This window comes from Eumetopias jubatus, unplaced genomic scaffold (genome assembly GCF_037043125.1).
Source record: "Eumetopias jubatus isolate StellerSeaLion01/CBP00866 unplaced genomic scaffold, mEumJub1_p1.0 scaffold_11, whole genome shotgun sequence".
Taxonomy (NCBI): Eukaryota; Metazoa; Chordata; class Mammalia; order Carnivora; family Otariidae; genus Eumetopias; species Eumetopias jubatus.
Genome location: NW_028274817.1, coordinates 88,268,007 through 88,295,748, shown reverse-complemented (window position 1 = coordinate 88,295,748; position 27,742 = coordinate 88,268,007). Strand labels below are relative to the sequence as shown.

At 36.1% G+C, this 27,742-nt stretch overlaps 1 protein-coding gene across 6 annotated transcripts in view; it reads left to right on the top strand.

The window, feature by feature from the left end:
* Window positions 1-27,742, top strand: part of KDM6A (lysine demethylase 6A) — a 209,317-nt gene that overhangs the window by 99,529 nt on the left and 82,046 nt on the right. For all 6 annotated transcript variants that reach the window (XM_028113342.2, XM_028113341.2, XM_028113344.2 and 3 more), the window contains exons 5-8: window positions 3,373-3,431; window positions 12,163-12,283; window positions 21,519-21,573; window positions 25,974-26,008. In XM_028113342.2, coding sequence (XP_027969143.1) covers window positions 3,373-3,431; window positions 12,163-12,283; window positions 21,519-21,573; window positions 25,974-26,008 — 270 coding nt within the window. The remainder of the gene's footprint in view (window positions 1-3,372; window positions 3,432-12,162; window positions 12,284-21,518; window positions 21,574-25,973; window positions 26,009-27,742) is intronic.

Here is a 27,742-nt window from a genome sequence, read left to right as displayed (position 1 = left end):
TCTGCTTTTGGAGCTGGAAGCAGCCATAGACAATAAGTAAATGGGTGGGTGTAGCTATATTCCGGTAAAACTTACTTACAAAAACAGGTGCCTGGCTGGATTTCATCCGTGTGCCATAGTTTGCTGACTCCTGGTATGGATACTCTAACCTCTAAAGATTTGTATTGAAGCAGGAGTATATTTATTAAATAGTACATTTCCCAGGAAGTTACTCCCCTAACTCTTCATAGTATAGGTTGAAGAATGACTACGTCATATTTAAATTAATTTCCATATCAATGCCTTGGCTCAGGTCATCTTTTTGCATAAACCTTTGTTTCTCAGTGGGGATGCTATTGGCATTTGTGGTGAGATTGTATATTGGGAAGGAATTCATTTATTTAAGAGCATGTAGCCATTCACACCTCCAGGTCACTGTTTCTAAAGATGGGTGTTAGAACCTCTGGCTGAGATGGCTTGTTTTTCCTTCTCCTTTCCCAGCTATCCTTGAGAACAGTACCCAAGTACTACCTGTTTTCCTAGTCTTTATTATACTTCATTAACTCTTAAATGGTTGTAGTTGGAATATATTATTATGCACTTAATTTCATAATCTTTTGTCATTAAATTGTAAATTCGTTGAGGATAGGGATTTTTGTCTGCTCACTACTGTCTTCCCAGTGCTGATAACTCTGCTATGACTCATAATAGATGCTCAATAAAACTTTGAATTACATGGTTTACTGTTATGGAAAAATGAGATTTAATTCCTTGCTGAGATATATAAGCTCCTGGTTAATAGGAACCGTTCCTCATACTAATTCTTTGTCATCTAGGGAGCTGAGTTTAATAACTGAGCTTAAATACTGGGTGATTCAATTTACTAAACCTTTGGGCATCTGCTGTGTAGAAGGCACTGTGCTAGGTGATAACGGGATACACACATAATTAGCATTCCTGCCTTTGTGGCATTTTTGTCTGGTGAGATGGGGTTTAGTCAGTACACAAATAACAAAAATATAGTAGTTAAGAGTGAGCCCTGGAGGCAGGCCTAGATTCAGTTCCTTTGTCCACTACTTAGTACCTGTCTTTTTGAGCAAGTTGTTTAATCTTTCTGATCCTTGTTTCTTTATTCTATAAAGGAAGCCCTCCACCACCTCATAGAGTTGTTTGAACCTTCAAAAAGAAATGATATTAGCATTTTGCATTAAATTAAGTTTTTACTATTAATAATGTCTTAGGATAGAGGCATTGTGCAGGGGCCAAATTTAGAGGTTGGAAAGATTACTTCTGGGTTGAGGTAGGAGAAGCAACAGAGCTTCATGGGGAAGATGCCATTTAAAATGGATCTTGAATAATTGATAGAATTTATAAGGTGGCAGGGATAGGGTGAGATTTCCTAGAGTGGGAAGGATAAGCTAGGAACAAAGTAAGGACTATTGGGAGATGCCAGGTATTTCTTGAAAGCAGAAATGCTCCTCCGTAAATTCCACCACACCCCACCCCACCTTCTCTGGGTAATTACCTCAGTCCGTGACAGATACTAATCAGCCGTGCTCCATTCCCTGCAGTCTCACTTGAGAAGACAGTTGTCTTTCAGATCTAGACTTTCTGGGTCGAACACTGCATGACTCGGAATTAACTACTCCTGCATTCTTAATATCACTGTTCTCCCCACTCTCCATCACCTGCACAGACTAGGTTGCATACTTCTTGACAGCAGGGAAGTATGTTTTTATCAGTTTGGCTTGCTCAACCCTTGAGTATTGTCCCTGACACCTAGTAAATGCTCAAATTATTTCAGGGGGTGGGGGATGGGGTGATAAATGAATGATCCTGATTAAAACCAGTTCCAAGCAAATTAAAAAAGATTTTTTAAATAATCAGCTTTTGAAATAGATGTTGTCTGAGGCCTTTGTGTGAATCCCCAAATCTATGAATACTCTCATAGCATGTAATTTTCTCATTTGGAAAGCTGGGGGTAATGAGGTTTTAATGAAATTAAATCTTCATATTTATTACATTCTAAGATAAACATTTTTCAGTGTTTCCAGAAGGGTACTTGAAATTCAGAGGAAGTGCACAATATAATCCTCGAACAAAATTTAGTATTAAAAAAAAATAATTGCAGGCCAAAAAGTCACCCAGCTGTTTACTTTTGTTTACACTTTAAACATCACTGATTTTTTTTTCTTCTCTAACCAGTGACTAATAGCAGTTGTGGGATAAGTACTCTAGTCCCTCACACGTAGGGCCAGATGATTTAGGAATGTTCCACACTGTCTACTAGAGATCCCCAGCAGGATTGAATCCCAGTTGTATAACCAGCCATTATTGCACCCTTTATTGGTGTCCTTCCCTTCCCTGCCTCACTTCTCCACTCCCTTATTGGTATTTCCTAGGGCAACTTCCCAGATAAACTACTTATATTTAAAACCTTCTGTCTCAGGGTGTGCTTCTGGGGGAATACAACCCAAGACTGTATGGCAAGAAGCATTTTATTAAAAGTCTTAAATTTTCAGGTTTTAGAATATATAGGTTTGTAGAAATTTCTTCACAAGGGTCAGTGTGAAAAGCTTTATTATTTTTTTTAAACAGATAAGGTTTACCAAAACAGATTTGCTTATGTGTTGGCAAAACATGTAATAGATACTCAAACATTTGCCCTTTTTGAAAAAAGGGAGTAGCTAGCTAGTTCCTATTTGGAGGCCAGAGGTCAGAATGAGTCTGGATAAGCATCTTTCTGTTTTGTACTAAAAAATGAATCACTGATGTTTATTTACTTTTTATTTTTAAATTTTTTTAAAGATTTATTTATTTTTTAGAGAGAGAGCGCAGGCATGGTGGGGTGGGGAGAGAAGCAGAGGGAAAGGGAGAGAAATCTCAAGCAGACTCCCCGCTAAGCAGGGCTGGATCTCAGGACCCTGAGATGGTGACCTGAGCCGAAATCAAGAGTTGGACGCTTAACTGACTGAGCCACCCAGGTGCCCCAGGAATCACTGATGTTAAAGCCCCAAATGTAAATGGCTAGGTGTCATTTTAGCATGTGTGGGCTTTTTTTTTTTAAGACTAAAATTTGTTCTAGGTTTATATTGTGCATTTCCTTTGAATTGTAACTACCTTCCTGGCAGCACTGAATATAAAATTAAATGTAGTTAAAGAAACAAAGAAGCAGAGAAAGAATACAGATGCAAGCAAGAGAGAATAGGATACCATAATCCAAACATTTTCTTATTTCTGAATGATAGGTTTTTATTTTAGATGTTCCCATGGAATTCTGCTGACAGGTTTTTTTTTTTTTTTTTTTTTAGGGCAGGTTTGATTAAAAAGAAACCAGAGAATCTCTCCCAAGTTAAATGATTTTCCTAAGTCTCTTTTTCCTTTTATTTACAGAATGCTGCCTTTTTATATGGTCTTGGTTTGGTCTACTTCCATTACAATGCATTTCAGTGGTAAGTTGACATAAAACTAATAGCTCCAATTATTTCTAGTAAATGGCTTGTTTTGTTTGATATTGTCTGTGTATGTATAATAAATACAAAGTATTTTAATGTCACTAAGCCTACAGTTTTAAGTAATCTCTTGAATTGATTGGATTGTTCCTTCAGAGATACTCACTTTAGATTGTTAGAGTTGTATATGTTTATAAAAGAATATAGTATATGAGATTCTGATTAAAGAAGGCTTAGACTGGAAAGCTTTTGGAATTTCTCATTCACTCATTATGGACCAGTGGTCCCCAGATTATTCAAACTGGAGAATGACTATGCTCTCACATCTCAAGGTCTGTGGGTAAATGATCTTTGATGACCAGTAAGTTTACCTTTTCAAACTTTTAGACAAGATTGGCTGCTTACCGCCCCCCCAAGACACATACCCCAATATATATGTATGTGTGTGCTAGTATTTTCCAGTTTCCAGTAACTAGGCACCAGATTACAAGCTCTCAATTCTCTCATTTATAAAATAGGAATAATGGTATACCTTCAGAGTCAGAGATTAAATATGATAGGAATATATAAGATCTTATAAACTCTATAAAGTGTAGGGCCCTGTTGTTATGGCCTTTACCCTCTTGTTGCTTTTCTTATGAGACAAGATAATAATGTTCTCCAATGGAATTAACATAGAATTTGAGTTTGAAGATAGGCATTCTGGTCTCAGTGCTGTCCCTTAATTTGATCTTGAGTTAAATAGACTGCCTAGGTCTGTTTTCGTGTGTGTGTGTGTGTGTGTGTGTGTGATTTTTTTTTAAGTGCGTTGTAGTCACTTGCCTTTTACACTTTACAGTAATGTATATTTTGTAAACCATAAAGCCCTTTCCAGACATTTTTTTATTTGAAGCATATCCAATTTTGTCAGAGTCTCTTCTGTTCTCCATAATTTTAACCTGAGCGAATGCTGTGAGAGTCCAAAGCAAGGTTTTGATCAAAGGTTATAACCCTGTCATGTACCTGTTGGGCACCCTGAGTATTTATTACAGAGCTTTTAAATGTGTATTGGCAGTGATTCAGTATGGTTTCCCTAAAGATGAAACTGTAGACATGGATGACTTTTTCTGTGTGCTTTTTCTTCCCTCTTTGCTTTTGGTTCTGTTGGGTTTTGATCATCTGTGGAAGCACTGCATTGTTAGAGAATACCTGTGTGTATATATAGAGTATTGTAATCATTCAGATTACTCATTTTGTTTGTAAACTTTACAAAACTTTAATTGATCTTTATAAAGAAGCTTTGTAATTTTTTTCTCTTAAATTATCCATTACTGTAGAGCAATCCTAAACTTAAGCTTCCTAACCTCATGTCCAGTTGCTTCATATTTAAAACCAAGGATAGATTAGGACTGTTTTAAAAGAGTCTTAGTTTCTTGAAGATCCTGTTCATAGAATACACAATTCTAAACTTTTAGAACCAGAAGTGGTCTTAGAGAACTTAGTTTATTCCCTTAATTTTGTAGATAACGAAAGCAGGGTGTGTGTGTAACTGAATATTATGTAACTCTTTAGTGGCAGAAGTGAGGTTATGCTCAGATTCCCCAGTCTAATGTTTTTTCTACTGTACTCTGTCCCCAGGTTTGAAGATTGACAGGTAGTTATTTTTTAATCAGTTTTTGCAGTTGTTCTCCTGGGCACATTGGTACATTCTTTATGGCTAGCCAGAAGTAATTTATGTGAAACCTGAGGCAAGGAACTCTACAGTTTAGGAATGGACATGTATACCACACACCAGCGGTTTTTCACCTACCTTTGATAACGTGTGAGCTCCCTGTAGATGGAAGATAGAGACGGAAAATCAGTAATGAAGTGAAACCATCATCAGTTCAAAATTGGATTACTTTCATTAAGTGCATGACCATGTCAACTTAGGAGACTTGTAGCTGTGGAACATTATATCATATGATTCCTTATCTGTATATGGTATCTGTATCCTTCGGTTGACCTAAGAAATGAAACTGAATGATAAAAGGACAATGCAGTGTCTGAATTAACAAGTGCCCTCTGGTCTGTTGATCCTGTCCTGGTCACCACCATTTTCTCACGTCTTAAGTTTCAACTCTAGCTGCTTACTAAAATGACATATTTCACACCCTGTCTGAATCCATCCTAGCTATGTGTTTTCTCTCTTGCTGGTCAGATTTTTTTTTTTTTTTCCCCACAAACTCTCGTGTCCCATCCTTTAACTTATCTTGCTATTTCTTGAACAGCTGGCAGAATTAGAAAGCATGGAGTAGTTGCTTGGTGAGTTTCAGAATACAGCCTTAAGTGTTAGGAACTTCCTTAGGTTATGTATGTTTTATTTGGTTTTATTTGTAAGTAGCTGTTAATTGCTGGGATCAGGCATTTTTCTTCTCCCTGAAATTATTTACATGAAATTTTGGGATATGTTGAAAAAATTTTTCTAGAGAAGAGTGTGTTATGCCCTTTTTTGTATTGTCAGCTCTAAGGATCTGCCTAGGATGTCTCAGAATGTTTTATCTTTAGTATATTTGTAGTTTAAGTAAAATTTGATACTTGGTAATGGTGTCTGTTGGCGTTTGTTAGGTTAATAAGTATTTGGTGATAATGTGTGTGACCAACGTGTGTTGGGGTTGGTGACAGTGACTTAATATTATTGAGAACAATTTTATTAAGTATAGTTTTATCTCTTGTTTGCCTTGTTTCTTGCTATAGTCTGTCCATTGTATCTTTTGGCGTTGATTTTATGGGTTAGCTTCTAGATCACTTGTTATTTGGTCAGTTTTTCCAGTTTTCAGTTGCATTCTCTTCTTGGAGGAGCCCATGTCAGAAAGCAGTAGAGCAACTGTAACATCCTTATTGTACTTACGATGATTATTCAGTTTTACTATTGATTGTACTCCGTATTGTGGGACCAGAGTTAATAAAGATGCCCAGAAGGGGAAAGATACAGAAGCACAAAGTAAAATAGGAACATCAGAGAGCTAGAACCAGTCTTTATACAGCCATTTCTTTACAGGTGCATGAATGCATGCCCATGCCTTCACTTGTTCTTGCCCTTGAAGGGGGTACATTGCTCGGGGTACCTTGAACTGAGTTTCTTCTTGCCTTATAGTGAGAAACCTGTGTCCTCGGGTGAGAGGAATTGAAATACATACAGTAATAAATTATTATAGCTTATAGCCATACTTCTAAATATATCCATCTGAAAATTCATATCAATCCTCTCTTTCTAGCCTGGAACCTTTTGTATTCCCATTGATCAATATCAGAAGGGTCTTACGGTGGCAAATTTAAGAGATACATAATTCTATGCTAGAAGCATAGAATTTTGGAAATTAAGCTCCCAAATCTAACTGATAGGCCTGATAAGGAAATATAGTGATTATTGTTGACATTAAAAAGGGTTAGGGGAATGAGGTGGAGGTGAGATTGGAAACATAGAAGTATTAACACAGTACAAGTGAAGTTTTTTTTTTTTTTTTTTTAGGATTAATTCCTTAAGCACTGTACCAATCACAAGTGTTCTTAAAAGTGTAGGAATATCTGTTCTCCATTGTGGTGACCGCTTCGGGTGCAAATGAACCTAATGTCTTCGCAATACTACCATTGATCCTGAAGCTTGTCTAGCATGGAGTCTGGCAAAAACTTAATAACTGTTTTTGAGCTATCATAATACAAAGTAATGCTCTTAGATGAAAAGCTTAAGTATAGTTCCATTAAAATGAAACAGTTTATGTTAACATGTGTTATTTATTATGTACACTTCTGTTTTGACAAAACTAGCATTTAACTAAGGCAGTTCTGGTAAAGTTATGCTTACCAGTGACACATAGATTGCCAGAGAGAATTTGGAAGGGCTTGGACTAATTAAGCTTCAGGGAAATTATGGATAAAAACATAAACCTTTGCAGGAGGGGAAGGAAAAAATGTCTCCCACTATCTGGGGTGATGAAATGAAGACTGGCTAAAGAGCAAAAAAAGCCATGAAGGAACACATTAGCAAATGACAATGTGAAGAACTCTTGTGTGATATTTCTAACTGAGCCTCACATTTAAGGTCCTCTCTGGTTCGGCCTCAGATGGTCCTTCTTGTCTACTGTTCCCCTAAATATATTCTTTGTGTCAGTCACATTATAATTAACATTTCCCTGGAAACGTATTGAGCATTTTTTTTTTACCTATGTAACTTTGTGCCGTTTACTGTGTTTGGTCTGCTTTCTCTTACCATCTCTACCTTTAAAAATCCTGCCTTGCCTGTCTCTTTGATTCATCAAATCTTTCATTTGTCTCATTTAAAAGGAACCTCTACATTTCATAATATCTGTGTGTGGAAGTATTTATCTGTTGTGTGTATACATGTTATTACTGATTTAGAGTTAGAATATTTGCCCTTTTATTGGTATGAAATTTTGTGGTATTAGACCATTTATCCCTTCAGATATCCCTGAGGGATATCTCCAGACTCAGCTTTATTAGCCTTGAAAAGTTAAAAGTTTTATTATGTCTCTTTCCAAATGTACTAAAACTGTGCTAGGGTCATTTAGTTAATATTATTTTTACTATAGTTTGGTAAAGTCCTGAGGAAGCTTTTTCTTTTTAATGACTTTGTAAAAACAAAAAGTGCATATTGCTGTGCATAATTATCATTGGCATTTTTTCTCAAAATCTAAAAGATGTAGTGTTTTATATCACCAAAATTATTGCTAGAGAACATGCTTTAATATTTGAAAAGTATAAACCTTTCCAGGCATTGTATCATGAAAATATTTTATAGTTTTGGGTAGCCATTTCTCATGTTCTGAAATTCTGTCATCAGAATACTGAGGTCAGCAGAATTTATATGTGTTGGTGTTTTTACTCTAGTTTGTGGTGCAGAGATCATGCTCTGTCTACATACAGTTTGGTGAGTTAAGAATGTGGTAAAATGATGACCAAAATTAGAATGTAGTCTGAATGATAACCTATTTTCTCCACACACTCCTCTGTTACACACACACACACACACACACACACACAACACACACACACACCCCTTTTCCCTTTTTTCCCCTAAGGTGGGGAAAAACTGAGGAAGCACACAGGGAAGATGGGTAAAAAGCTTAGAAAAGGAAATGAAAATGAACCTAGATATATTTTGTTAGATGAGAGGAGCTCAGTAAATAGACCGTGGAGCATTGCTGTCTCCTGCCCCCACGAGAAGCCCAGTCAACCAACTGTTAAAAGTGATGGCATTAGTAAACATCTATTAAATCTAACCGTTTTCTGTATTATTTAGACCATTAAAGATAAAAGAGTGTGGACCTCAAAGAATAGGCCACTTGGAAAAACTGGAGAGTAGTATACCACTACACAGAGAATAAAATGATTTGATTATAAAGTGGACCTAACTGCTGGTTAACACTAAGCAAAGCATAGTTGGTATTGAGTTTGGGTGGTCAGTCTTTTAGGTAACAGCGGATTTAGGGTGAAATAGAAGAATAAAAATATTTCAGATTGGGAGACCATCCTGAGGAGAAGCAGTGAAGTCAAGAGGGCCAGTATTTGCATAAAGAAATTCCCGAAATAAGCCAGGTCATAGCTGAGGAAGAACAGTGTTGGGTCATAACTGGGAATAGAGTTGAATAGGTACTAGGTTCTGCTCACAGACCTTAAATGCTACATGGAGATTTGACTTAGAGTATCATGGTTAGTAGGCAATGACAGGAGGCACATGTTTGAGGAAACATAGGGTAAGCCAGAGCAGAGTGAGGGTGTCCTTAAAGAGCATATCTATTTCAGTAATCTAGTAATGAGATATTGAAGATTTGGTCTGCAAGGTATTGAATTTGAGGAAAACTTTGAAACAAGAACTTGATGATTTGATATATATTGGCCATAACATCTCATGGGCACTTTTTATTTATTTATTTATTTTTTAAAAATTTATTTATTTGAGAGAGAGAGTGAGCTGTGGCGGGGGGAGGTGGCAGAGGGAGAGGGAGAAGAAAGAGTCTTTTTTTTTTTTTTTTTAACAATTTTATATATTTGTCAGAGAGAGAAAGAGCAAGCACAAGCCAGGGGAGCTGCAGGCAGAGGGAGAACCAGGCTTCCCGCTGAGCATGGAGCCCAATGTGGGACTCAATTCCAGGACCCTGGGATCAAGACCCGAGCTGAAGGCAGACACTTAACCGACTGAGCCACCCAGTCGTCCCAGGAAGAGAGAGTCTTAAGCAGACTCTGAGCTGAGTGCAGCCTGATACGGGGCTCGATCTCACAACCCTGAGATCACAAACTGAGCCAAAAATCAAGAGTTGGCTGTTTAACCAACTGCGCCACCCAGGTGCCCCTCCCTCATGGACACTTTTAATAGTCCTTAAAGAATAAACATAGGGTAGCCCAGACTAGTATGTTGGAATACGTGTTTTTGCTTATAGGTTAATGGTTTGTTTTTGTTTTTTTTTAAATTTCTAGTGTGTTAACATACACAGAAAACTTGTTAAAATAAGCCTGTGTTTCTTTGCATTTATGTGACATTGTGAACTAAGTGGATAAGATGTCTGCACGAAAGGCATCTATGGAGTAAAACACCTCTACAAATTTAAGGGTTCAGAGGAAAGGCCAGAAATAGAAAGTAAGACCGAGTAGGAAATAATTTCTCCTGAGGGCTTGCTGCTGATGCTCTGTGTTCTCCTTACTGCTTTTCTCACATACCCTTCCTTAGATAGTTTTTCTTTCTTCTTTTTTTCTCCTTTATTTCTTTTCTTTGCTGTCTTCCACTTCCTTTCTTTTTCTTTCATACCTTTGACTCAGGTCTGCCTGGGTTTTTTATTGGCACGTGTGGACATTGCTTAGTTCTGACCATTCCACAAGAGAATTGTCTGACCCATCTCGTGAGTTAAGGTTCATTAGGATTTTATGAAGCATTACCCTCAATTTTTATTATAAAATATAACATTCTTAAAAATGTATAAACAGAAGTATACATCTTAACATGTTATTTATAAAATAAACATTCATAACCATCATTTGGGTCAAGAAATAAAAAATTGCTATTAGCCCAAAAGCTTCCCCCAAACTCCTGCATACCTGCATACCCTTTCCCAATTGTATCATGTTTTAATTGGCCTCATTTACAGCTGCAGTTGTTCTCTTCCTAACCTTTTATATGCTGACCCCCACCCCCCAACAGTTGCCTGTTTTATTAGAAGGTGGTAGCACTAGTCATGACCAGGAGAATAGTAAAGGCTGAACTGTACCTCCTCCTATTAGAAAGCTTTGAGAATAGTACAGAGAGAATGTCTTAATAACATGCAGATAAGTATCTTGAAGTCTGAGAGAAATAGAAAGCTGCCTTTGAATGAGAATGGTAATTTATACCAATTCTTTTCTGTCAGGTCTTTGACTCCCCTCTTCTGCCTGTACACATCAGATAATAAAACACATATACACCCACACATTTAAAAAGCCATCTCACACATAGATCCCAGCCTCCTCTTCAGGAAGTAAGTATTTTACCAGGTATAAAAGTATCTGATGCCAGACCTATTGCCCCTGCCCCTCATGATCAACATTACCCTTTAGAACCCTTAATTTTATAATAACCATATACATAGCCCCACACAATTTTTTTGGGATATAGATAATGCATGAATCAAAATAAAGTTACTTAAAAGACATAGGGGGTATTGTGCTCTGTTTTGTGGTATGATATTTTGAACTTTTTATATAAAAGATTGACTTTTCTTTTGGAATCCTCTAAGATTCTAAATAACCACCTTTAAGATAAGTAGAGGCAGAGAATAGTTGGTAAAAAGCTTTGCAAAGAATATATTAGCTGGTACTTGGGATAAGTCTTAAGTAAATACTGTAGAGAGATTTAAAATGACAACATATTGTTGTATCTGCTGTTACAATTTTCAAAATTCAAAGTAGACATTTTTCCTTGTCATGATTTTAATTTATTTTTTGTAGGTAGTATATTTACATGATCAAATTAAGGTGTATAAAAGTGTATTCAGTGAAAAGTATTCCTTCCTTGTGCTTGTTATTTGCTCTACTGGTAATCAAGACCATTTATAAAAGTTAAATTGTGAATTTGGGGCAAAAATAGACTGATAGACCAATGGAAAGTGATAGATGATAGAGAACCCAGAAACAGACCTACATAAATAATGGACATTTGATTTAGGACAAAGTGGCACTGCAGAGCTGTGCTAAGAATGGGCTTTACCACAAATGATGCAGGGGCTGTTGGATATCTGTATGGAAAAAATGAAATCTGACTTCACACCATATAAAAAATAAGATACATATGAATTGTAAATCTAAACATGAAAGACAAAGTTTTAAATGACTTATTCTTACAGAATAGACTAGAAACAGGATTAATCTCTCCTCTTTAAAAAAAACAAAACTATCTGCCCCACCCCTCTTTCCCCTAGGAAATTCCAGAAACAATGAAATCAGTTATTTAAACTGAGAATTTTAAGCCATAAAATATTATTTGAACAGTTGATTATACATTCGTCTGATCTTCCTTTTCCCCTTTTGTATTAGATGATATACATTCAGTTATATAAAAGACCCAGGTGCCACTTCCCAGTCTTTTTTTTTTTTTTAAACAATACATTTCACGTAACACATTTTCTTTAAAACCATATTGCATAAAGCAGAAGTTTTACTGTGCTACCAAGCAAAAATTCATGCAAGTGTTAAAAAGTTAAGATATCTTATGTCTATATTCTTTCAGGGCAATTAAAGCATTTCAGGAGGTGCTTTATGTTGATCCCAGCTTTTGTCGAGCCAAGGAAATTCATTTACGACTTGGGCTTATGTTCAAAGTGAATACAGACTATGAGTCTAGTTTAAAGGTAGGTTATTGGGTTTTTTCCAAGATACAATGTTTCATTTTGTGCATTTTTGGGGGGATGGGTTGTTGTTAAATATTAGAGCATTGAGAAATGTTGGAATTTATATTGGCACTTCAAAAGAAAATTTAGGCAAAAGAACTGTTTTATCAGCTATGAACTGGAAGATACACAAGGTTGGGTTTCAGGGTACCAAGTAATTATCCTAAGACATAGGTAACTGATGATACCATTAAACTTTTTTTTTAAGTTTTAATTGAAGTCTATCATCAGGAAAAGTTGAAGGTTTCAATCTCAGTTTGGACATCTAAGTCAGTCCACTATAAGTGATTGGCCAGCATAGAGGTCAGGTCCAGCTGCTTAATGGTGCTGTGTCTGTGATCCCATCCTGGCCTATTTATTTGCATGGATCTCACTAGAAATCTGTCGACCTCTACCAGCAGGGCACATCTCATATCTAAATTTTTAAAAAAGTATTCTCTGCAAGTCATTTGAATCCTGGTTTGTGAATGTAAACATTGTTAGAAAAAGAAAATATATTGTTGGTTAAATATTTCACTTACTATGGAAATTTGATATTTCTCAATTTTTTTTATTGAGTTTCTTGTGCTGTTTATGCCATCACTTTAGGTCTTACTGGGCTTTTCATGAAAATAGTGCTTTCCTGTGCAACAAAAGCATTGCTTTTTGAAGTATTAGAAGTTTTAGGAAAAAGTTCAAGTTCTTGTGAATTTAAGAATATAATGGTTGCCATGTTCTAAATATTTCCGTTGCAGATTATCTTGATCCTGAAGGGCGGGGAGGGAGATAAAGAATGATAAAGAGACTTTACAGTAGGTTGTAATTTGAATTTACTAATAAGGTACTGCTGAAGGTTTTTTTTAAAAAACTGTATTTAATTGTTCTAGAGTTTTAAAATAGACAATTATACAACTACCGTTTCTATCTTTCACGAGTTTATAAAGAACAATGCTGATAATATGAAAGAGTGATATACAACCAAAAACACTAAAACAAGTATGTGAAGTATTTTGTTTACACAGTTGTCAAAGGTAAGTGCAGTTTGAGGAATTGGTGCCAAGGTAAAATTAGGTAGTGTGGAGAGTAAAGGATGCCTGGAAATTGCCAGATTTCCTCAAATATAGAGCAGCACTTCTCAGATAATTGACCCTTGAACAATGTGGGGGTTATGGGCACCAATCCCCTCCCCCCATTTGAAAATTTGTATGTAAGGACTCCTCAACAATATAACTACTAATAACCTACTGTTGATTGGAAGCCTCACCTATAACCTAGAATTGCTTAACACATAGTTTACATATGTATCATGTACTGTATTACAATGAAGTAAGCTAGAGAAAAGGAAATGTTATTAAGAAAATCATAAAAGGGAAAATACATTGATGCAAAAAAAAAAAAACCCATATATAAGTGGGCCCATGGAGTTTAAACCTGTGTTCAAGAGTCAACTGTATACTATGGGATGTGAGTGGATTTGAAATGGAAAATAAGTTTAGATATGCCACCTTGCATATTTTAACCTCCTCTTGGACATTCACAGTATAAGCTAACAAAGATTCTTAAAATGTCTAATAATAGAAAATAAACTTATTTGATCATTTTAAAGTATTGTCACAATAGAACTATTATGTGTGGCAGACATGTTTTTGATAGCAGCTTGGTAAATGTTGCTCAGGAGATATATTTGAGTGGAAAAAATAATCAGATAATGTCCCATATTATAGAATTTGGCTATCTCTGAACATTAGTATAGTGGTATCTTACATAATTCTGTGGATGCAGAGCTCTGCTTCTATGAAGGTGGCAGTACTTAAAATCCTTTATAATCAGGAGAAACAGTGTTGGACGGTGTTCCACGGTGAATTGAAAGTGTTCCTGCTTACTCAAGTTCAGTAGAGACTTCCTGTGTACAACTTTTGTTTGTTCAGGCATAAAGGCTAACAAACCTTCAAGTCATAGCAATGTTAGCAAAAAACTCTTTAAAAAAATAAAAATTGTTTTAAGTACAGTCTTCTTGTTAAAATACTTGATAATCATCCTGATGTTTATTTCATTTGTGTGAACAGAGAAAAGAATTTTAGGAGTCCTTGCTATTTCTCTTCCCCATAACAAGAAGGTTGCCTTTGATTTTTATCTCATTTTGACATCAGCTTTTTTTTTAGGCTTCTCTCTCCATTATTCCTTGTCTGTTTTCAAAAGCAGAATTTTAGGCATCATCATTTTTAGTCAAGGAGGAGGTATTGCAAATGAAGGTAGGAATCAGAAGGAGTGGTATGTCCCTCTCCCCTTAGGTGGCCTCCAATTTTCCTAGAGTGGACTGGCTAGTATTTTAGTTTCATATGGATAGATGGGGAACCTCTGACTTTTCAACTACTGAAGCTGTTTCCTAGAAGCACATTTCTTGGTATAGACAATCAGAAACTTCAGAAACTCCCAACTGAAGCTGATTAAAATAACAATTAAAAAAAAGTAGCTTGTATAATACATGTGAAGTATAGCCTTCTGGATTGGTTGATTCAGCTGATCCAGGGTTTCATCAAGGATTCATTTTCTTCTTTGTTCTGTGTTGGCTTATTCTTAAGGCTGGTTGTGAGGTACAATCAAAGTGAAATGTAGAAAACCCTAAAAACCCCACCAAAAAACTATTAGAAGTAATAAATGAATTCAGTACAATTGCAGGGTACAATCAAAGTGAGATGATTCATTTTTCATGTCTCATATAGAAATATTTTAGAGTAGTGGTATAGGTGCTTAGTATAGTGCTAGCATATGATAAGTGCTCAGTAAATATCCAATCATCATGTCATAAGGGAAAAAGATCCTGACTTCCTGTTGATCTCTTCAAGAATACTTCTCTTTGCATCTCGTTGGCCAGAAATGAGCCACTGGCCATTCTCAATTGATTCCTTATCAAAGATGTGGTTGCTCTTAGACCAATTAGGCCCAGTTTTGCAGCAGGGCTCAATTCCCTAAATACACTGTTCTTGTCTGGTGGAGGAGTGAGGGGTGGGTAAAAAAATAGCATTTTTGGTGTGGGCAATCCATCCACTATAGATCAGGTCTTCACCTCATTTTCTTTCCCTATGCTTGAAGAGGGATATAGCATCTACAGGTTTTCGATGATAAAATGCAGTTTATTTTCATAATAGATTTCTTATTTTCACCTACACATGAAGTGGATTCCAGGGCCTCCCGTTTTATTTGTATCCCTGGTAATAACTTTTTTACCAAAATGTATCTCTGAAACAGATTCATTCTGTTTTGGTACTATGTAAACAGCTCTCAGAGCAAGCAAATTTGGTTTTAAAATTTGACCCTGCCATATGACTAATTGTGTGACCTTGGGCAAGATGCTTAACTCTTCTGATCCTCTTGTGTCTATAGTACTGGAGTAACTGTCCCCACTCTACAAGATTGTTGTAAAGATTAAATTTATAGACATACACAGATATATATAGATATATGGAAGAATCTGACAAGTTTTTTTTAGCCCCCTTTCTTAGTTCTCAGTTTGTCTACTATATCTAAAACTCCTCAGTTTGGGACCAGTGTAGATACTGTTTGTGAAATCCATTTTCCCGTCCTAGAATTTAATACTTGTAATTTTGCTACTCTGCCCATCGTCAGAAATGTGAAGTTAATGCCCAGCTTACTTTTCAATGATACGGTTTTACTTTTCCATTAAATTGGTCAATAGAGATTTCATGTGTTTAGTGAGTGGTGGGGGTATCAGTTCTTAATTTATTAACTAGTTTAATATTATCTGAACCAGGGTCCATTCCAGAGTGACATTTCTACATGGTATTTGTTGTTTTTCTTACCTGCTTCAGATGATATCCCTGCCCCCAGGGGGGTTTGGTTGCCTCTTTAACACCATATAATTAATTTGGAATTTTATTTCATTACTTTTTAATGGTGTTAATGATAATTGCTTACATTTGTTATATATTTGAGGCAGTGTATGATCATTACTTCAATAAAAGTACACTGATTTTGATAGTTATTTAATGCCTCTAATTTTCACATCCTGGCAGACCCTTAATTATTTCCTTCATGGAAGGAAGGAAATGCAAAATAAGATGTCATAACACCCATATTCTTCAGTCAGTTAATGCCAGTGCATCTATTTAATTTAGTGAAGATTATGTAGAAATTCTCCCTAATATTTACATATTTTAAGTTTCCCTAGACTATGGCAACATTGGAACTTTTTTTGGATTTTAAAGATAAAGAGTGTGGCTTTTTAATGGGGACCTGTTGGTAATTGGCTGGATACCAATATAAGTTCCTTCATAATTTGGCATATTAGAACCAGTGTTTTTCTAGTCCGTTGTATACCTGTACTTTCGTAAAGTACAATAGAAATGAGTTGGGAGACTAGGTAGGACACTGTTACAGGAAAAAAGATGAGCAAGACCCGTGGGATAAATGGGTTCTCAGTGGATGGATGGATGAGAGGTAATACATTCTATAAATCTTAAGGAGTTAATTTATTAACTGATTCAGTGTGGAAATAGATTCCTCATTTATTGGCTTAATTCATTTTTTTTTTTTTAACTAAAGTAGGTGGAAAGGCTCTGAGTGGCAATGAGTCCTTTGGGAGTATACTGAGTGGAAGTACCCGAGGGATATCAGATGTTGGTATAGACAGACAGAAGTCTGGAGCCATAAAGGAGGGCTGTGAAAAGAAGTAAGATTTTGAACATCTTCAGTATATAGTGTCTTTTCTTTTACTTTTTTGTTAAGGATACTTTTGGAGAACTCCAGATTGGAAACTTCTTTTTTGAGTGAAGATTGCCAGGATCCATTAGCTATTAGTTACTGGTGTGCAGTAGAGTTTCTCCTCAAAACAGTTGTAATAACCTTGTGTTACAGAGAATCAGAAGAACTTGAGTTTGAGGGCTTTGAAAGAACCTCAGTCACATCAGCTTATCCAGCAGTGTGACACATAAGCCCTACTAGAACTTTCCACTTTCAGTTCTGTATTCTCATTTTCAGAGACCAAATCCCCGAAGTACCATCACATCCCTGGACCTTTCCCTAGTCTCATCCATTTATCATAGACTATTAGGTTTAGGAATGAAGTTGTTGGTTTTAATTCTTACTTTTAGAATTGTGGCAATCTGTAACAATGAAAAAGAAAAAATCACTTGACTTGGAAGAGTACATGACTTATCTTCCCTCTTCTCACTTAAAATGGTCCATAAAGCCCTCTTTCATAAGGGCTGTGTAAAAATGACTTAAGTTGTTTCCTCAGCGTGAAGTGCTACTTCTTTTCTTTTTCCCCTCATCTACATCTTTTGGATTCCGTTAGGGAATTGTCTTTTAAACTTCTAACAGAACATTCATTTCAGGGAGCCGTGCATTCAGTTTCGTAGATGCATAGCCATAGCACAGTGCCTGGTGTTGCCAACATTTTTTTCCTAAAGGCTGTGTCTGCACTAATTGAACAGAGACAACAGTATCGACTACACACACCTTGTCTAAATAGTCTGAAGTAGAGTTTTTGGGGGCAAGGACACAATTTAAAAACTAAAATAGTGGCATTTACCCCTGATTGTGCATTGGACACTTGTAGAACCTTTTTTTCTGGCTTACAGGATGTCAGCTCCAACCCACTGATTAAGAACATCCAAGATTGGATCTGGAATCCAAACATTGCTCTAAATTTTAATAACTTATGCACACATAAATAATTTGTTAATTACCCCCCCAAAAGTTATATCACTGCTTTCTTCAGGATTGGGAATATAGTTGAAGGGTTCTACAATTGAAAAGGTTTGTGAGATAATCACAGACTGTACAGCTAGAAGTAAAACAATTTAAAGAGAAAGTCTTGAAACCTGAGTTTTACATGTTAATTACATGAATATAGATTCTCCTCCTCCAGTTAGAAATCAAGTTCCTTAATCTATATAAGGCAAAATGCTATGAAGTTATTGTGAAATAAAAGCTTTTAAAACAAAAGGTGACTTTGGTAATAAAGATGTCAACAGAAGTTGTTATGAATAGATCTTTTTTGTTAAATTGGACCAGAAGTGCTCTATAAAAGAAAACCACCGTAACATTAAAAAAATGTGTTAGGTAAGTCTTGCTTGGAAATTAATTTTCTATAGAATGCTTTCTGCCTTGAGGTTTGTATGTAGTCTTTGAAGGGCAGAAGCCTGTACCACGTAGTAACTATTTCACACAGCAATAGTCAGTTTCAGTACTGCAGTATTTCCATGTGAGGCACAGATGTTTCCTAGCTGCTTCTGTTGGTTGCAGGGATGGGTGCTGGATATTTTACCATGGTATTTTCAGATCCTGGGGGCTGATTATTATAATTGATAGTCATTTCTGCTGGCTTATATGTTAATAGGTACATCTATTTTGCATCTGGTTTAGATATGAGAAATGAAACTCTGAGGTCATGTCATCCCCAACCCAGTCCCTCATCTCCCTTCAGTTTACTGGGAAGCATATCCTTGTTTTTCTTTACATGGGGTAGTTTTATGTGGCTTTTCTTAGTTTCTTATACTTAGTAATTATTCTCTAAGTTCCTTCATTCTCACATGCATGTTTTTGAATGTGTACTCTGTTGCCAAGTAATTTTTCTATATTGTTGCTGTTTGGAAATGTTTAATATTTCATGATGTTGTGGATTTGAAATGATACATCAGTGACTTCATTGGTGCTTTTAAGATTGATTAATACTTATATAAAACATGGTCCAGAATTGCTTCTGCCAGGTTTCATTGCAGGACCTTGCATATTGATAGATGAAATGTAGTCAAGCAGTTCGAATTATGCATCTCTCTGCTCTTTGTGAGAGAGACATCATTGTAATAGTAAAATTAAAATACTGCCATCTTGAAGACTTTCTTTGCAGGTCAGTTTGTATCCTTTGATGGCTCAGTTAGGAAACGTCTGTCTTCTCTTCTCTACATATGCCGACAGGATAGATGAGACTCAGAAATGTCGTACAATCAGAATGTGTGGCTACTGCGCTGCTCTTTTTGTCCACAGGAAGACAAGTGGTTATAAAGCACGCTTTGCTTTCACAGTGCTCACTTTTTATTTTCTTTATTGAGGTATAGTTGACATACAATGTTATGTTAGGTTCAGGTATACAAATAGTCTGGTTTCTGTTGCTGTGGTAGCACATTAAAGGGATGTTTGAGTTGTATATCCAGTCTGCTTAGAAGGCCAGGGAAGAATAAAGGCAGTTCTTTGTTGTTTTGTTTTGTTTCCTTTTAATAAAAGCAGTTCCAGTTCTTAAAGTGTTCAGATGTTGGATTTTTTTTTTTTCACTTAGTCAGCCATGACGAATAACTTTCACTTTTGTTTCATTGACCGTTGTATTCCTAGTGCCTGCATTGTCTTAAGGGCATTATAGATACTTGACAAACATTTGTTGAATGGATTAAATGTTTAATATTTAAGGGTCATAGTCATTTTGTTAGTGGTTTGCCCATTCAGAATATTACAGCCCTTACATTTTAAAGAGTACTGCAAATGTAGGCTTGCCTCATTATGCTTGCGCGTTACAGACATTCATGAAGGAATATGATAGCTACCATGTTCATGCCAAACGATGCCTTGTAATCTTTCTTTCACTGTAACACTGGGTAGCTGACATTAGTTTATTTTTGTTAATTGAGGGTTCTAGTTGACCAAGTGCAGTTTTGTTTATTCTGTATTGAAATACAGTACTGAAAGCTTACTAATGATTATTTCTCTTGATAAAGAAAGTCTTTTTGAGTTTATATCTAGTTGTCATTATGCATGTCAATTTTCAGTTTGTCCAGTAGTTATAAAAAATACAACTATTTAGATATTTGAATTGTGGATAGGAACAAACTTATTGTCAATTTTTAAAAAAAGGATTTATACTCTGGCTGTTGATTACTTTTAATGATAAAATCTTGTAGGGACTCAGAAAATCTGAATGTACATATATGGAAATATTTTTTAGAAGAGTTCAGAGAGATTTACTTTTTTTATACTAAGGATTTTATACCAACTCTAGTACTTGTTTTCTTCTTAGTTTATATACCAGGTTTAATGTTGATAAAGTAGATGGATGTCAAATGTTACCTAGTGTTCTTGATCGTGATTTGTGTTCTTAGAAATTAGTGTTATTCATTGAATTTTAACATGCATTTTTCAGGCAGGATGATATGATGTTATTATACATGGATGGATATTGTAAACTATTAGTGGTTGAATATTGCCTACACATATAATAGTACATGCATTCTAAAAAGATAATTATATTTCATAGATGAACTTCAACACAGGCTATTTGATGCATTCTTGGTAGTATTTCATAGTTTTAAAAGGCACCAAATACAGGGGCACCTAGGTGGCTTAGTTGGTTAAGCATCTGCCTTCGGCTCAGGTCATGATCTCAGGGTCCTGGGATCAAGCCCTGTGTCGGGCTCCCTGCTCAGCAGGGAGTTTGCTTCTCCTTCTCCCTCTCCCTCCCCCTGCTTGTTTTCTCTCTCTCTCTCTCTCACAAATAAATAAAATCTTAAAAAAAAAGGCACCAAATACAATGATTATTGAAGAATCAGTAAGGGCAGATAGTTTTACCCTTTATTGTCGTAGTATTTCGTTTGTTTCTAAAGTTCATGTCTCATTTGAGATAAGCAGTGGTATTCTGACATTAATACCATTGAACTTTACTTTGTTTTTGAAATAATGATTAAACTATTTTTTTAATTTTTTTAAAAGATTTTATTTATTTATTTGACAGAGAGAGACACAACGAGAGAGGGAGCACAAGCGGGGGGAGTGGGAGAGGGAGAAGCAGGCTTCCCGCAGAGCAGGGAGCCGGATGCAGGGCTTGATCCCAGGACCCTGGGATCATGACCTGAGCCGGAGGCAGACGCTTAACGACTGAGCCACCCAGGCGCCCCATGATTAAACTATTAAACTACTCTATAACTGATACTATTTACTTGAAGACTTTTTCTGAAGCTTTTTTCATATGAACAAAATTATACGTGGGATAACTTGATAAAGTTAATTCTCTATTCTCAACTGTCTCAAGAAAGTAACCCAACAGCCTGTTATCAGCAATAAATGTACAAAGTAATTCTAGTTGGTTGTCTAGTATGTTTTATTTGTATAGCGTAGTTTCATGATTATGTTAGACTTTACGTACCTGAAAATTAAGACACATTTATGTGACTGAATTTAGTGCACTGATTTTCTCATTCTTTTCTTGCAGCATTTTCAGTTAGCTTTGGTTGACTGCAATCCCTGCACTTTGTCCAATGCTGAAAGTAAGTATTTTTAAGTAATAGTTTTCTACATGTATTCAGATCACCTCATGGCAAATAATAGTAGTGATGATGATGATGATGATGATGATGATAGTGAAAGTCCTGTGTAATTTTTCTTTTGGAATTGTTGGATCTAACTGTATTGGTTGCCATGGCTACTTGTACAAATGGAACATGTGAGACCAGTTATTGTGAACAGCCTGTGTCTAAAATAGATACGCCAGTGAACTGGGTTGTTGAATTAAAATTGTCTGCACTAATGAACAAGATTGACTATTTGTGCAATAATTATATTGTAGATGACTTGGGGGATTAAAAGCAGGGTTTACCAGTCTTTTAGGGAAAAATGCGTATACAAAGATTCTTAAGTGATAGCTCACTGATTCCTGCTGTGTGGTATTAAAGTTACTGATAATTATGAAAACATTTTATTCTACTTTTACATATCATATATAAAGTTTGAAGTGACATTTTTCAATTAATTAAAAAAGAATGTGAGAAATATGTTCTGCTACAGTGTTTTTTTTCAGACAGTTATTTTCTGCTTCTGTGTATGTTTCTTTCCAAAAGCAGATTGGTTTATGATGTGTTTATCAATAAGTGAGTGTTGGCATATTTAGTGTAATAGTAGCCAATAAAAGTTTTAAGGATATACATTGGGTTCAAGCTGGATTTCTTTAAAACTTTCTTTCCTGAAAAATAGGTGTAAAAAGTTAAATCATTCTTAATGAAAATTTCAGGTCAAAGGATTCTAGGTTTGAGAAAGTATTTTGCTCTAAGTGACTCATGCTTTAACCCTTGAGAATGGCGTTAAGTGAAAATAGCGTCAGTGTTAAAAATGCCTAAGAAAATGATGGAATATATGAAAAGGTTATAGAAATTAGGATGTAACTTGCTATTACATGAATTATGACATGGTGTGGATTAAACCATCATCTAAACCAGACCACTTATCTCATATTGCTACTAGAGGCAATTTCCTGAGAAAACATAAAAGATTTCTATTTTCTTTAAATGAAACTGATCAGTGTATTTGCAGAATAAATGGTGGGAAGGTAACAAGTGCAGCAGTATTTTAGTTTCTAAGATGAGGTTAGATTAGACAAAATTTAACTCATTGATACACTTTTATTAAAATCTTAATTTATACTTTTTCCTAATTATACAGGAATAAGAAAATAGCTCCTTTTCATTTGATTGATTATATCTAGTACCTTAAAGCAAACTCTCATAACTAATATGTCAGTTTGAATGATAACTTCTGAGGGATGTTTCATAAATGTCAAACTGAATATTTTGGTAAATCCTCATTTTATTCTACCCTGTTGAGGTTAAATCTCAGTTGTACGTCATTGCTCTTGCTTGAGAGGAAAACACCTACATCCGTAGAATGAGCACCATTGGGCAGGAAACTTCCTGTTGAACGTGAAGAGGATGATTTGAACCATAATGAATACATCTTCAAGTTTACTATGTCTCTGTTGGTTGTTGAGAAAGGAAATAGGAGGGAGTGTGACCAACATCCTGTTTTGCCCAGGACTGAGGAGTTTGCCTGGACTCAGGACTTTCTGTGCTACAAGGCTGGTTACTGTGATGGAAGGGAACGTGCTTCATTTAGAGACATTAGGCCATTATAGTTCAGTTGATTTGGGTAGTTTATCTTAGGCTGTCTGCATGATTACATGATAACCACGGTAATGGCTAATGTCTCACAGAGCATTAACAAATGTAGACTACCTACTTTGAGCCAGACATTTTTACAATTTAAGTACCAGACTCTTATTATCTTGGCAAAGCTTATTTCTCTTTGAATTTTTAACGTCATCACCTATTTGTGTATGCCACAGACCTTGACTATTCTTTGAAATCTTACATATTACTTTGTGATACTACAAAGATCAGAAGATTATAGAAAGGAAAGTAAGCTTTTAAAAAAACATCTATATGAGATATTTCTCTTATGGCACAATTCATTTATGCAATTAAAAAGTAAGTAGATACACTTATTGCTTCTAGAGCTTTTTAAGAGGGATTAGTTACAGTTGGTGTTTTAAAAGTAGGATCATGGTGATGTGAGACTTCATTATATGATGGCCCTTGTGATAAAATTGTTTCCTGTAGATTTAATTAATTCTTTTAATTCTAAAAATAATGTATAGTTTCTGAATAAAGTTTAATTTCAGAACCTTTTATAGCAGTATTTGTTAAAAATTTCAACTTTGAGACTTAGCCAAGTGGAGCTTTTTCTTAGTTGTATGGTTATGTTCCTCTTGAAGAGGACTTCTAAGAATTTAAATATGTGATAATTTTCACACTACAAAAGATGACACTGTATTTAGTAATTCATTGCATAGGAAAGCCCTGGACAGAGGGAGGGCCTAGGGACTGAGCTTGGAGGAAGTTTGGGGTGGTGGTAGGATGCTAGCTAGTTGCTGTTCTGTTCTTCTTTCTCACCTTTATTAGAGAAGTAAGTAGATCGGGGGAAATGAGCATAGATTTTTCCATCATCTTTCTCATTCTCTTAATCTGTAACCCAATCTCCTTCCATTGATGTAGTGAGGTAAGATTTGGAAATGGTATCTCAAGGGAGGGCTGTGTTGGAAAAGGGGAATGGAAAATAAAAGCCCTCAACAGATTTAGGCAGAGGGGATATCTATATACGTAGAACTTTTATTGTTATTTTTATGTGTTTTTCACAAAAAGCTGATTGTAATCTTCTAAAGATATTTTTATTTTGCCTCGTCCCTGATTAGTTAACATGTAATATTTAACGATTATTTATGGAGAGATGTAGTTTTACTTTTTTTTTTTTTTAAAGATTTTATTTATTTGACAGAGAGAGACACAGCGAGAGAGGGAACACAAGCAGGGGGAGTGGGAGAGGGAGAAGCAGGCTTCCCACGGAGCAGGGAGCCCTATATGGGACTCGATCCCAGGACTCTGGGATCATGACCTGAGCCAAAGGCAGACGCTTAACGACTGAGCCACCCAGGCGCCCCTAGTTTTACTTTTGATCTAAAAATGTTTGATTTTAAAGTTCATCATATATTTTGTTTGTTTTATTCTTTATGGTTATTTAGTTTAGTTCTTCCCAGATGCTAGTCTAGAACAGGTATAAGAATCTCTTGCAGAACTGATTTGAAAAGGCAGCTTTCCAGGCTACGCCATAGGCTCACTGAATCATAATCTCAGGAATCTCTACCTTTTTTTTTTTAAAGATTTTATTTATTTATTTGACAGAGAGAGACAGTGAGAGAGGGAGCACAGGGAGGGGGAGTGGGAGAGGGAGAAGCAGGCTTCCCGCTGAGCAAGGAGCCTGAAATGGGGAAATGGGGCTCGATCCCAAGACCCTGGGATCATGGCCTGAGCCAAAGCAGACGCATAATGATTGAGCCACCCAGGCGCCCCAGGAATCTCTATTTTTAACAAGCCTCCCAGGTGAATCTTACAGTTAGAGGAATCAGTGAGAGAGTTAGTCCATGGTGCATCCAGCAGTGAATACTTGACAGTAGTCCTATGGACCTTGTTTTTAAAGATCCACACCAACATTTTTGCATATAAATTTGAAAGGCTTAAATCCAGCTAGGAAATCCAGGTAGTTAGAACATTAAAAAGAGAGTTGTCATTGAAGAATGAAAATTATAGTATCGAAGTAGCTAGAATCCAATTTTGATTCCTGGTTCATTGTTGCTTTTGTTGGATCATTCATACTTTGGTGTTGGTATCAGGGAGAGCTGCAAACAAAAGCTAAAATATATTCTTACTTGATTTTCAAGACATATTTGTTAATCTTGGGACTGTTTACTATTCTTGCCTTCTAAGTGGTTTTTGACTTTTTTTTTCTTAATTCTGAGGAACCGATAGAGAAATGCAACAGTTCACTTCCTCTGTGTGTTATTTCCAGCATCATCCTGCTTTATGACTTCTTTATAAATGTTGTTATGAAATGTGGTATAAGGAATTAGAGGCTTTCTTTGGTTTTTATATGTTTTTTTATCATATATTGACTTTACTATATTTTATTGTCTTGGAACTCAGCTTTTAAATACCATGTTTTGAAATGCATGGATTATAGGAGTTTTCTATATTTGCTTCATCTTGCAGTTTTGAACTTTGTAAGGCGTATACTCACTTGCTATAGATTTTAATGTTAATTTTAATATTACACTGACAAAATTTGATAGTGAGCAACAGTGAATACATGTGGCACATGTGGCGTCTTATGTTCATGTTCTTTAGTGTGTTTGCTTGTATATTGTTTTATTAAAAATAAGTTATGTCTCATTGTTAAATCTCTATAGAGTAGATTGTGCTTAATGTTTGACATTTTATATTCTTACTTAATTTACCCCAAACACTATTATATTGGTATTGATTTTTATTTTCCATCATCTTTGCAGTTCAATTTCACATTGCCCACTTATATGAAACCCAGGTAAGTGTTTTAACTTACCTTACTTAAAGTGATCACCCATATCATTGTAAGTGAAGTCAGACATACATAAAATTTAATGGGATTCTGGGCATTATCTCCTTCATGTATTTTATACTCATTAAATGTGATCAAGATTTTGTGTAGTGAAACAGTACTTGCTATATATGAGGAAATTTCATTTAATATGTTTTGCCTCTAAACTTGAACTATCTGCAGCCTTAAATGATTTAAGATTTCTCTTATTCTTGATGTGGAATGACTTTCTTTGCAAAATGTTCATAGATAGTTGTTATAACGCATTGTTGTTAGTTTTACTTTTTCTTACGATTGAACTATCCCTTCCACGTGTCACCATTTGAAAGGCGTGTTAGAGTTACCCCTTGATCTCAATTCTTTTAAGGTTGCTATACTTAAAAAAACCTTTTCAGTTTAATTTTATTTATTTATTTATTTATTTTTAAAAGATTTTATTTATTTATTCATGAGAGACAGAGGAGGAGAGAGAGAGAGAAGCAGAGGGAGAAGCAGGCTCCCAAGGAGCAGGGAGCCCGATGCGGGACTCGATCCCAGGACCCTGGGATCATGACCTGAGCCGAAGGCAGACGCTTAACCATCTGAGCCACCCAGGCGCCCCCAGTTTAATTTTAGAACATTTTGTTTTTGTGTGTGGAAGATTTTGCTAAGTTGTGTGATAAAAGGTATAACACAGACATTTATTTTTGGCTGTGGGATGGCAAATCAGTTACAAGTTAGTATGAGAGTAAAATATTGAGTAATCGGGGTTTACCCGAAACATAAATTTAATAACCACTTTTTGGGGAAAAAAATACTGTTAACGTTTGTACATCTATTTTGTAAGGTCTCTTTAGTTTCAGGGCTATCATGGGGTGCTTGAAAAAATTAACATCGGATTCTTGGGCCCTTCATCTGCTGAGGCCCTCCCCCCTGACATGCATGTGTGCCCACTATATAAGAATTTATGCACACTCAAGTTTGGATACCCTACTAATCTAGGGATTTTATCCACCTTGAGAAGATGCATGTGAGAATTACATCACCTTGTGGATCAGAATCTTTACCTGCCAGTGGTAATCCTAGCCTCTTGCCAACTGCTGATTTTTGCCAGATCAGCGAAGGCCTCAGGGTGAAAGCAGCTACAGAAATCCCCTCCCTCTCCAAAGTTGTTCTTTCCTTGGAGTCTTCACTCCTTCTGTTATTACCTCAGAGCTTTCTGCTGCCTTCAAAATGAGAAGTTCTGTTTTTTTCCCTGTAAAATTTTCTAGTTCTTAGTGAGATTACTGGTCCGTTACTAGCTGAAGCAGAAGTTTTCTCACTTTTATTTTTTTAATTTAGTGTTTTGAGAGGAGGGGGAGAGAGAGGAGAGGAGGACCAGAGGGGGGGAGAGAGAATCTGAAGCAAGCTCCAGGCCTAGCATGGACGCTGACGTGGGGCTCGATCTCAGGACCCAGAGATCATGACCTGAGCCAAAACCAAGAGTTGGATGCTTAACTCACTGAGCCACCCAGGCGCCCCATTCTCACCTTTATTTTTATTTTTTTTATTTTTTAAAGATTTTATTTATTTATTCATGAGAGACAGAGAGGCAGAGGCAGGCTCCCCACAGAGCAGGGAGCCTGATGTGGGACTCTGAACCAGGACCCTGGGATCATGACCTGAGCTGAAGGCAGATGCTTAACCAACTGAGCCAGCCAGGCACCTTCTCACCTTTATTTT